Consider the following 14,192-nt stretch of genomic DNA (forward strand, 5'->3'; position numbering starts at 1 on the left):
TCCATTTTATTGTCGAACCATTTAAATTAACGATGTCCATTTTACACTTCCAAAACACTGCGTATCATAACAATTAAAATAATCCCGAAATTATATTTCTTACAATTCTCGACATTTTCTCCATTTTTGAAGATTATTATCGAGAAAAATTATTTTATCGAGAAAAATGATAAGATTAAAACAAAAATTCTCGACATATAATAACGAAAATGTTTATAATCTCCTGAGATTCCGTTTGCTCTGTTTCGAGCCAATGACCAGCCGTTTATTCCTCTTCGTCGGCGTTGCTAACAGGGGTGTCTTGCAAGGACCAGTATGTGGTCTTGATGAACAGGAGGTGCAAAATTCCATCGAACAACCTTGTCTTGAACACGTTCCTACGTTCTTCTCGCCGTCCACGTGACAAGGAAACGAACACTTTGGGCACGGTAACAAATGTTCCCAAGGAGCGAGTGTACGACTAGCCTGTTAACAAAAATTGAATAAAAAATATAATTAAAACATATAAATTTATTACATTTAATCATTATTTCTTATATACGTGTTATTATATTTAATATTCTATAAAAAAATATTTTATTATTTATTTATTTTTCCGAAAAAACTATGAAACTTAATATTAAAATGACATGTTTATTATGTTAGAAAAAGATATTGTATTTATTTTTTATTATTCATATTATAAGAAATAATAATGTTAAATCTTCTCTGTCTGATTTGATAAAACATAAAAAATATATAATAATGAAATATAAAACACATAATTTCTTTAAAAATATTCTTATTGATTATTATGATATAATATTATCATAAATTTATCTTTTGTATATGTAAATTTTTTATTTCTATTGAATTTTTTAATAATATAAAATTGATATATCATTAAATTCATAATCTTTATTAATTTAAATTATATATGAATTATATGAATATATGAATTGTTGTTGTTGAAAATCAAATCATATATGAATATATGAATTGTTTAAAATTTTTATATTACCAAAATTTTTTCTGTAAAATTTATAAAAAAATAAAATTTGTTATGGATGGTAACATTCAAATTATTCGTGGAAATAGTAGATTTGTTTTTTATCGACACTATAGTCGGTAAAATAATGAAACAGTACTAGCGAAATTTCTGTATTTTTTTTTCACACAAAAATAAAATTAAAAAATTTCCTAATATAATTAAAATACATTAATTTATCACTGTAATTTTTCATTTTAAAAATCTTTCTAATAAAAAGAACATATTATTTTTTGAAGTTTAATTTTAAATTAAATTATTTTTAAAATGTTTAGATGTTCCAAAAATCAAATCTATATCAAATTTATAACAAATCACTGTAATTTTTCATTTTAAAAATCTTTCTAATAAAATAAAAAAATAATAAAAAGAACATATTATTTTTTGAAGTTTAATTTTAAATTAAATTATTTTTAAAATGTTTAAATGTTCCAAAAATCAAATCTATATCAAATCTATAACAAATATAAAAACTATCAAAAATGAGAAATATTCTCAATATGAAAAATACAATAAATCGAATTGAAAAAAATTTAAATTTTGAAAATTCAATTGATATTAACTTTTATTAATAGCTCTAATTAAATAATTTCAATATTACATGACTTTGAAATTTTACAAATTACACATTTACAAATACAAATTCCTAATTTTTATTTAATTAATATTAAAAAATAATATAGATTGATAACAAAACATACTGCTTTACCTACTGCGATACAAATAAATTTTACATTATTTGAAGAAAAACAGTTTTATATCATGATGCATAAAAAAATATATTTTTCTCTTATCAAACTAACATATATATATAATAAGAACAAAAAATTAAAATAAATCTTATGTGTGAAAAAAATCCATTAGTGTTGCTCCTATATTATCTGAAATGTCTCTTCTTATTATCTACTTTTCGATAACAACTGGCATTTCCTATTTACTTAATTATCAAAAATATAAATTAGAGAAAAAAACAAAACTGATATCTTGTAGTCTTTTTGAGGTAAATAACGGAAATAAATAATGAATCGCATTAGTTATGTCAAATACTATACTTTTTATTCATATCAGAATAACTTATTGCAATATCGCAAAGCGAAAAAAGTATTCCATGAAGATTACAATAAGATTTACGTATACATTTTTGCAAACAATTAAATATAAGATAACTTAATTAATTAATAATTAATTTATGTTCAAATAAAACGACAAATATATCAAATAATAATATAACCTCATTTAATTGAAAAACGTTAAATGATATTAAATAATTAAATAAAAATTTAATAAGTAAAATTAATTATTCTTTTTTATTAACAAAAGATCATAATCATAATTTATTTGCATAAATATGATACTTATGAAAATATATATTATATTTTTATTATATGTAACAAAATTTATAATATTAAAATTAAATTTTTCGAAAAATTCTAAGATCAAACGAAGAAATAAACAAATAATCAATGAAATTTAAGAAATAAACAGATGATCAATGAAATTTCTAAAGACAAGAAGCCATTCACGATAAACAGACGCATGGATTGCATGCGTTCAGAATTCAGCATAGCGTCACGAACAACAAACAACGTTGTCGAAGCGAGCTAGCAAGCATCTGTCGTGCATTGCTAATTAGCACAGCAGAAAATGCGTGAGAAAATTTAAGCAATCGAGTATGCGAGACAAAATCGAAGGTTATCAGGCGAATATCCTTTTCCCCACTTCAACTGCAACACAAAACATCGCACAAGTTTCAGCCAAATGTTATTCACGACTCACAGCTGTGCCATTCGAATTTCCCTGCCTAGCAACCAAGCGGATTCCGACCGACCTGGACAAATCCGAAAGTAGCGTCAAAACGTTGGCGCCAGAATTTCTGGCGGGAAAGGAGTGGGTCTCACAGGTTAAGACACAGATCACCATATGTGATGTTATCTCCTTTTTATTTCGTTACAAAAGGATCCGACACGATGAATTATTTTATACCTATGAATTTTCTTTTCCTAATGATAATTTACATTACATTTTATACATAATTTAAGATATTTTCAAAAACTTTTAATATATCATATAAATGTATTATAAAATTGTTAAACAGATCATTTAAACATTAATGAATAAAATTATTTTTTAAATAAAATACTTGAAAAATGATCATTAAAATAATATTCTATTTGATATATATTTATCTAAAATAAATTGAAAAATTGAATCATTTCTTTATTATTTTATTATAAAAGAAAATAGTTTTTTATTTTATTTTTAATTTGCATATATTTTATTTTTAATTTCCTAAAATAAATTTATAAATAATTTTTAATCTTATTATGTTAACTGTAGTATAAATATCATTCATAGTCTTTCAATTATATTAGCTTTTTATTAAAAAAATTAGTAAAATGAAAATAATTTGGAAAAAAAATATTAACATATTGTAGAATATTTCAGTTTTATTTTTTATAATTCAAATATATGGAAAAATATGTGATTCAAATAAAATATTTAACATTTAAAATTGTTATTTCATTTGGAAGCGTCTACTAAACTAAACTAAAACATTATTTTAAAATAGTTTATATTGAGATAAAATAAAGTAAGTTTTCATAAGTTACTTAATAAAAAAAATTAAAACAAAATAATATTTTAAATTTATTTTTTATTTTCTATAATTTCATTGAAATATAAAAAATCAAAAATTAATTATTCTAAATATAATAATATACAAAATTCATTTAATTAATAATATTGAAAAATCATGTTATAAATAAATAAAAGTTTATATTATCTTTTTCTGATATTCAAATTTTGATAAAAATTTATTAATGAAACTTTTAAAGAGAAAAATACATTACAATGTACAAAAAATACAAAATATTAAATCTTACGAAAAAAAAAAATTCAACATTCAAATAAACATTCAAATTTGAAATTGTACGAAAACTAATTTTTTTTTAAATTGATATTTGAAATATATTTTTTAATTTTTACTGTTCAACATGACAGTGATGATAGATAGTACTCTTTGTAAAATATAGTAGAAACTAATTGGAGGAAACGAATTCTACGGAAAGATTCATATAAGATTAAAATTTGAAAGCGTGGTAATATTTTCTTCCAACACAGTCTGTCGGTTGTAGCGTCTACTTGCCTGTGGCAACCGCGCTCGAAAATGTAGAAAATGATGGTAGGGTATACTTCTACCCAAAGCCCTTTGCTCACAATATAACAGCCGGCTGGCGCAACATTGTGTGGTGTAGTTATATATCTACAAAAAGCTATGTCGTAACGAAACTCCCCTAAGTATAGTCCCTTACACATACTTCCTGCAACTTAAACGTAGAATTCTTTTCGACAGTTATAATACAGAGGAAGATTAAAACGAAATGTGTTCTTAATTACACATTTCGTAAGAGTACAGTCATTCAGAAAATTGAACATATATACATAATTAAAACAAAGTAAAACATATAATTAGAAAAATTGTACTTTTTATATATGCATAAATGCAAATGAAAAAACAAAAGACAAAAGAATAATGAAAAGAAATTATTATTGCTATATACCTATTATAAATTTAATAACTTATTTGTAATAGAAAATGAAATATTGCGCCATTTTATGTGTAAACATATCCAAATAAATACTTTGTATAAAAAATTAACTATTTTCAAAGACATAAAATATTTATAATAATTAGGAATCTAGAAAATAATTAAAATTTTGAATCAGTGAAAGTTGTTGAAATTGCAACAAGATTTTTTTATGAAAAAAAAATTACATACAGATTTACAAAACTAAATAAAAAAATATTGTATAATTATATATTTATTAATATATAATATATAATTATATAATTATGAAATTCATTAGAAATCATAATCTGTAATATTTGAATCAATATAAGTTGAATCAATATAACATAAAATTATTATACAATTATTATTAATATACAATAAAATGTATCGTACAAAAATAATATAGAAACTGAGAAAAGTTTATTTATAATAGAAAATATTATTAACAAAAATATTTTGAGAAGTTTCAATCATATATTTTGTTATTTTTTCGTTAAAATATTTGAATGTTGTAATAAGACATTTGAAGATACTGAATTTCCTGAGGGAGAAGATAAATATTCAAGGACGGTTCTACATAACGATTGAGCGAGTTGAAAAAAATTTCTTTCTACTATAGATAGTTAGATAGCCATGAAAAAAAAGGGCTGCGAGAACAGACCCATACAAAGGACTATCCTACAATTTCGTGGAACCAAGATAAAAATTCTTGCCTACGAATGTGAATGTTGCTACGCTACAATATTGAAACAAGCGTGTCATTGTATTTGATCGCAACTGTTCTTGTTATTTTTTCGTCGAACTGTTTCCCTGCGATATTGGATTGCAAGACTATATTGCGTCAGAGTAGCTTAACAAAGTAGAAAATTTGATAAAATGTTAGAAATAAGATATAACCATTCAATATAATAAAATGGATAAAATTTTGAATGCAGACAACGAAAAATTCTATGTATCCGGAATAAAAATCATCGTATTTTCTTTGATGTATACTTCCTTTTAAATGCTTTTTTCAACATATATTTTTTCCTTATAATTTTTCTTTTTTTTTAACTTTTTTTTTATTAATTTTTTTTTATTAAATTGAAAAAATTTGTCTTTTTAAATTTAACTTTTTTAGTATCTATGGTAAAATCAAAAAATTAAAATTATAAGTATGAATATAAAATTATTATGAAATTACAATAAATTGTTTTCATTTAATAAATGAATAAATTAAAAATTAAATATTATCATGATTTTTACCATTTTTCATTGTTTTTTTTTAAAAATAATTTAGTCATATTTTAGAATTCGTTTTTTTCATTATTATGATAAAAATATTTAAATTGATACTTAAAGCAGAGTATTTTTTAATACTCTTTTTTTGTAATATTGAAATATAAAAATATATCTTAAAAGAGTAAAAGTAAAAAATATTGTTACAAAAATTATTTGATACAAAGAATTATGTAATATTACAATATTTTTCTAAAAACGAATGCGATCATAGAGATCATATAAAAGTGATATACATTTTTTTCTTAAATGAAAATATAATTTTTAATACATTAATTGATGATTATTGTTTCCAATATTCTAGATATTCTATTCAAATATTTATATTTTTTCTAATATTGCATAATATAATATAATATAATATATCTTATAATATCGAATAATATAATTTTCTTTCTTGTTTTCATAACTATTTTACTTTTCTGAAATTTTTTTATTATTTTATTATTTCGATTTCTAGAAAGGTCTCTAAAGTTGCAAAATTAATAAAGATGTCAAGATAATATCTCAAGGATTGTAGCGTTAATAGAAGATAGAGCGTGAAAAATAAGAATGGAAATAAATGTTTCGTATATGCAAAGAAGTCAGTCTTGATAAACGAGACCAATTCTTATGCTAATTATTCTATCAAAAATGTATCCGACAAATTTTTAACGAATTAATAATATATAATAAATGGTGTAACTTTATCTTGAAATTTTTAGTAATCAATAAAAAGATTTTGAAAAATTTTTATTTGTTCTTTAGTTTTATAAATAAAAATTATATCAGTTAATAAAATATTTACAATTTCAAAGAAAATATATAATATTTTAATTATATAACATTTTAATATATAATTATATATCTTTATATTAGATTAAATTTTATATAATCATAAATATCTGATATACATTATTTTACAAATATTTTAATTTACAATAATTTCTATCAAAAGAAATTTAAAATAAAACTATCAGAAATTACATAAATTAATCATATATACATATATAATATGTAATATAATATTACATATTTATTTATATATAAATATTAATTTAAGATTTGATATGATATCTCAAATTGATATATATGATATACAAATTTATTTACTTCTAAACACTTTTACTTCTTATTTGCAAAAATAGTTCAAAGATTACATATTTTTATGCAAAATAAAAATCTTTTATAAATACGACCAAGAAATGATTTAAATAAAGATTTTCTCTATTTCTCAAATTTAATAATGCATACTATATATTTTGTATCTTTTTACGCATATTATACGCATCCTATAGATTTTTCTTTTCTATGTTCAAATTTTATATAAATGCATAAATATTCGTAGTTTATTTATAATACTCTATTTATAATATTTCGTCAGAAATTAATAAACATTAATTAAACTTCATCTAGATAACGGTTGTTGCTCGACGGAGATAAAATCATTTCTTAATCATGATTTAAATTTACTAAATTTTATTTAGAAGTACATACCTCCATTAGTAAATGTTTATATTTGCACATGAAATATATCTTTCTTATCGTAACATATACACATGAACACATACAGTCTATTTCCATTAAAATAGAATACGAATAAGACACATTCAAAATAAATGCTTTCGAGTATTTTCACCGGTAGATTTCAATCGATTTTACAAAACAAAGATGAAAAAGTGTCTTGAGATGAATTTTAGAAATCTATTACCTGTGGTGTGACCGGAGGCTTTCAAAATTTCGGACCATTTATTTCAGTTTTTTCGCCTATCACATCGAATTAAGGTGTACCGGTAATTCAATATCCCCATTAAACGTACTACTATGAACGTATCGAGTTTCGGACTCTGATTCCGTCATCAAATTAGATTTCGGTTCAGTTAATCCTATCAACCAGCACGCAAGTTTTCTAGTTTACGATTGCTCGAGATTTTTTTTTGTTATCTGTGCCCCTATATTCCGATTTTTATCTCATCTTTATCAAATTTCGTACCACCACTTAGAAAAAAGTTTGAATATGCTTTTAGTAAAAATGAAACACTAGAAATTATTGGTAATTCAATAAATTTCTTCTTTTTTTAAAATGAGAAAATTATATATCAAATTCTAGAATATAAATCTCTTTTTTCACTACAAAATAAAATTGTTATAAAATTACTATAAAATTGTTGCTATAAAATTGCAAATATTTCAATATGGATGTTAGTATCCAATTTTTGTGTTAAAAGAACTTAAAGAAATTAACAAAATTATATAAAAATTTAGAAATAAAATATGTAAAAGAAGAGATTCAAAAACATATCTAGATAAATTAAGGATACAAGAAATGAATTAGGTAAGAATCTGAAAAATTTCAAAAACCAGGAAAAAAAAATGAAAAGAACAAAGCCAGACAATTTATTGAAATAAAATGAAAATAATATTGTTATCCATACGTACATAATAATATCCCCAAATCAAAATATTCACAATATCAAATTTGCTGGTTGACTTAATAATAAATGTAATATAGATATTTTGATATTTTGATGATTCTCAAAAGTAAAGAATAATTAATATAATATTATAAAATATTATAACTAATAAAAGTGTTATGATTAGAATTTTCATAAAGATAAAACAAATTCAAATATTTAACTAATATGTTGAAAATATATCATTTTATTTAAAACATATATCAAATTATGTAATTATTTCAAATTATATATTAATAATTTTATTATAAAATTTATTTATATAAAATTAAAATTGTATAATTCTAAACTGATTTTCTAAACTGTTGTTATTTATCTGAAAAATAAAAAAATAGAAATGGAAAATAAAAAAATTAAAAAAAAATTTTTCTACAAGATATAAATGAATATATACTCAATATCATATTGGAATTCATTAATTATTTCTATTACAGATAAATCTAGAATTTTTTCAATTTTTAATATTATATTCTAATAAAAAGTATTTTATTCAGAATTCAGTTTTATTTAATTAAATTTGTATATAATATTCAATTATTCATATAAATAATATTAAAAAAAAATACATTATATATTTATTTATCGTTTATATAAAATAAATAAAATATATGTAATATAAAAAATATCTATATATTTGCATATCAATCTATTTAGAATAATATTTTTATTATTTTTATTTATACGAATAAATCAACTTGAATTTAGATTTTAGAATTTACATTTTAGTTATAAAGTTTTATCAATTCATAATCTACAATAGTTTATATGGAAAAAAAATAAAATATAAAAATTTAATTTTATTCAAATTAATAACACGATCATTGTTAATATTAATTGATTATATATTATTTATATATAAACATAAAAATTTTGTAAAATTCCATAAATTGAAATTTATTATTATTTTAATTCTCGATAAAATAAAAGGGGAGAAATAAGCATTTAAAAATATTAATAGTCTTGAGTTTCGAGGCCTCGAAATGTTTCGGATTCGACTTTCACGAATCTAAAAATCAGGTTTTTAGCCATCTTTAATTTTTAGCATTCGAATTATTCAAATATTTTTTTTTATTACATAAAATTTAATGATGTATTTAATTTTTTCTCGAATTATAAAAATTTGATATTTATTAAATTTCTATGATATATAGTAATATTTGAAGTATGATAATAATTTTTTTATATTTAATAATTTTGAGAATAAATAGATATTACATTTAAACTAGAAAAACAATTTTTATAATTTAATTCTTGTAATTGATTTTAAATTATTAATTAAAAAATATATTTAATAATAAATTGTTATATTTTAAATTTTATTTAGAATTTATTTTCTTTTCCTTTAATTTTGAATTTAGCTAATACAAAAATTATGCTAATATTATGATATAAGTATTAATTCAAGTATCAAATTTCATATTTTAATCTCTTTATTTCTATATGAAATAATCATAAGATTGATCAAATGCTTTTAAAGAGATTGAAAAATGAAAAATTAAAACATAAATAAAAAATTTGGAGCTAACAATTTGCTATTATTTATATTTGCAATTAAAAAATCTTATATTAGCTTCACATATATTTATTTTTTATTTTACTTAAAGTATTTAATTTATTTAAATATAATATATTTTAAAAAATAACATCATCATGTTATAATTAACATTTATAATTAATATTAAAATATTCAAAATGTTAAAAAATTTATTCAAAAATAAAACTGTAATTTATAATTGACAAGCGAAGAGAACGCAGGAGGTATTAAATCTGCAACATCTTCGATAAGAACCACTCCTTTAGACATAGGTTCCGCCTACCAGATGTTCCCAGATATTCTGTCTGCAACAGAATGCTTTCTTTCCCAAGGAAAAAGAAATAATGAGACTTTCGATTGTTGTTAGATTATTTCCGATTAGTTAATATAGTATAAAATCGTATATATTAAATTATAATATCAAACGTAATACATGTGTAAAAATAATATATATAAAAATAAATATTCTCATATATCGATTTTAATTTTTAAATTTTTGATAATTTGATATTGAGAATATCAATGAAATGAAATTAAAATATAAAATGCTATAGATTACATTTCTTGTTACAAAATAAAATTATAATTACAATTAAATTATAATTAAATATTCATTAAATAAAATATTTAAATTTTAATAATGCAATTAATTTTATTATTTTCTTTTATGCTAAACAATTATTTATGGTAAATTACCGATATAAGATAACTAAATTTTATATTTTAAATAAAATGAAAAAAAATTCCTAAGAACTTATATTATTTTAATTGTATAAATTTCTATGTAAATTTTTTTTAATATTTATATGAATTACACCAATGAAATTATTTCAATATATTCGATTTCTCTATTTTCTATTTGCATTTTATTTGAATATTATTTTATATTTTTTACTTTCATAATTTTTAAATATCGTACTTAATAATTCAGATTTATTAAAAATTTTATCATCAGTAATTCTATATATTTTAATTGAGTATACAATATATAGAGCCATCACACGCATTTTTACTTTACTACATATAATAGCAAAAAAGGCAGTTCCTTATTACCTTCGAAAATAATCGAAGGCAATAGACATACAATACAGGTACCTTGACCTCGTCCTTCACAGTACGTTACTTTTATCGTTTATAATTAGTTAATCGATTCACCCAGATACCAAAGACGTCAAGGTCGTTTAAAGGAACGCCCAATGTCAGCGAGTGATGACCGTTTAACGAGTCTTCATGTAAAATATGGAGGCGTATATTTTGAATCACGTTGAAGAATCTTAAAAAATTTAAATACTATTTCCTTATTACGCATAAAAACTTTTTTTTATTAAAAATTCATTTATTATAGAATGTAAAAAAATAAAAATACAAATAGCTTTTAATAATTGTTTTTAGTTTTTATTATCTAGTATATTTTTCGTTTTAAATATTTTAATATTTACTTTACTTTAATATAAGATTAATTATAGTTTTTATTATAAGATTTGAAAATCATATTAATAAATTTTAATATATGCAAAAAACAAAAAATTGCATCAGAAATGAATTATATCTTATAGATTATAATTCAATCTATATATATATATATATATTTCTATTCTATTATGCGAATTAATGAACTTTAATGGATTAGAGAGACAAGAGAGAGATTCTTTAATTTAATTCATATAACATTCATTCAAAGAAGAAAGTATAATTAAAATCTCATCAGTTTAATGAAAAAGAGATTAATAGAAATTACCTATCAATCCTAATGAATTATACATTCTGATTCTCGCCGAAAGTGACAGATGAAATTTAAGAGATTGACTCGAGGTTGTGTCGAACAGGTCATTCCAAACAGGCGCGTTTAACCAAACAAGATGTATCATTCAGTCTAGTTTTCGCACACAATTGCCTCCTATTTCTTTCTCTGTAATTATCATTCAAGTACTTCCATGTAATATCTGATATACGAATCAAACATTCTGATATTTTTTCCTATTATTATTAAGTTAATGTCTATAATTTTATAGTATTCTTTCATTTACGATAAAAATATAAATATTGAAGCATACATTTAAAATTATAGAAAATAAAAATATTAATCTCTTTCTTTTTAAAAAAAACTAAAGAATTAAAAAATTTTCAAAGTAATTTTCAATTTATAAATTGAAACTACAAATTTTTATTTTTTATAATTTGTAAATTTTTTATATAACTTGTAAATATTTCATTTTGCGTTGAAATATCTCTACGTAAAATTAAAATATCTTTTCTTTTATTCAACGCGATGAATATAAAACATTAAAGCATATAAAAATTATATAAATATTAATTATTTCTCTATTAAAAATAAAAAATTAAAAAATTCAGAGCTTAAACATTAAATTTTGCAAATTGACAACTAAAAATTTTTATTTCGCATAATTTGTTAATGTTTTATTTTGTGTTAAGATAAAATAAAATTAAAATTTCTCCTATTTCATTTAAAAATCATTATATATGATAAATATGAAATGAATCATTTTGGAATAGATAGAAATTGACAGAGAATGGGTAACGCGATACAGTTTGGTCCTTCGCCGAAATGCACGATTTCTATCAAGCGAAAAAATTTTTTTCAGGCCAATCGAAACAATGTCCGACCAAAAGGAAGGGTCTTGGGTTTCGGGATAAAAAGACCTCAGGTATATCACTACTGTAGACAGGTATACATTCATCGATAACTTTGAATGTACAGTTAAAAATCTATGTGCGAGAGTTTAAAAAAAAAAAAGATCCAAATGTTCGTCTTTTGAAAATGAAGAATAAAAGAATTTTAAAGAAACATGGTTAAGGTAATTACGAAGATATATGGGCAAAAGACGTTTTCTTAGTATCCCAAGTTCGATTACCATTTTTCTCTCTTTTGAGAGAAAAAAATATTTGTATGAAATATTTATCTTAAATGGATAAAAAATAAATTACATTGATAAATAAAAAAATGTGATAAATCAAAGTATTTTATGAAAGATCAAAATTCAATCAAGTTATTAAATGCAATCATTATATATCTTAGATATATGTAAATTTAGTTAATTATTATAATTATTAAAATAAATATAATAAAATATAAATAATTATTAAACTTAGTTAATTAATTACTATATAATAATTAAATACTATAATTATTATAATTTGTATCTTTATTTAATTAATTATAATTATAATATAATTATAATATAAATAAAAGAATATTTTTAAAAATAAATTTTATTATTTCTATCATTAATTTCTATTATTAAAATTTCTATTATTAAATTAATTAATGAAATATAAAATAATTTCATAATAAAATAATGCTTTTTTACAATTAATTTTTAATTATTTTGTGAAATTATTTTTTTCTATATATTAACTTTTTAAATTATAAATTTATTATCCAAAACAATATACATTTTTATTTAAGAAATATATTAAAACTTTATTTTAGCATAAAATTTTAGCATAAAATTTATATTTTATATTTTTCATTAAAAAAAGTCACTTATCTAAAGCTAAAAATATAGATAAACAAATTACAATATTCTTTTTTTTGAATAAAAATTGAATAACATTCATTATTTTCCTATATAAAAAACATATTAAAGATAAAAAAAATAGATAACAAAATTTAAAATAAAATTCGCAAAATTAAATTTTAAATAATTAATTTTTAATATAAGTAAAATTAATCATTAAAAATAAAATTTTAATTAATAGTAAAATTAAAATAATAAGTAAAATTCATTATATATTACATACTACATACTACATATGTAATATGTATTTTGAAAGCACGAGCAGAGGTTAAAAGTTGGGATATCGGTGAAGGGTTCCCCGGAGAGGTTCGCGCCAAAAGTTGGCGACTTGAATTTCCAGACGCGAGTTGCGTGCGAGAGGAGTTTGCGCGCACAAACACGCGGGAACGGCGTGAACATGCATGGGCCCGGGATCGTTCGGTTTCGAAGTGGGCCAGATGCCCGCCGGCACGCACGTCAGATGTATCATTATCTCGGCCTCACTGTTGCTATGCAATTAGAGTCCGTTAATCGGGATCCCCACCACCAGTGACGCCAACGCGGCTTTCGTGACGCCAATCGGCAGGGAGTGGGGGGGGGGGGGAAGACTGGAAGGAGAAACAGAAACAAGAGAACGGAAAAGGAAACGTATCGTGGAGAAAGAAGACAGAAAAACGTCTACGAGGAAAGAAAAAGAAGAGAAATCGAGTATAGAAAGGAGATGGCAAAGGTGATCAGACGACGAAGACGAGGACAGCAATAACAACAACAACAGCAGCACGTGGACGTGAGAGCGCGAAAGTTCTGTCT

The 14,192-nt window shown here is 21.5% G+C and overlaps 1 protein-coding gene across 1 annotated transcript in view; it reads right to left on the bottom strand.

Moving 5' to 3' along the window:
* LOC122717591 (F-box only protein 43-like) overlaps positions 1 to 14,192 on the bottom strand; it is a 57,296-nt gene continuing 43,104 nt past the window's right edge. Inside the window, exon 2 of the mRNA XM_043941812.1 lies at positions 1 to 465. Coding sequence (XP_043797747.1) covers positions 214 to 465 — 252 coding nt within the window. The 3' untranslated portion in view covers positions 1 to 213. The remainder of the gene's footprint in view (positions 466 to 14,192) is intronic.

This window comes from Apis laboriosa, unplaced genomic scaffold, assembly GCF_014066325.1.
Source record: "Apis laboriosa isolate Shangri-la unplaced genomic scaffold, ASM1406632v1 scaffold53_cov140, whole genome shotgun sequence".
Taxonomy (NCBI): domain Eukaryota; kingdom Metazoa; phylum Arthropoda; class Insecta; order Hymenoptera; family Apidae; genus Apis; species Apis laboriosa.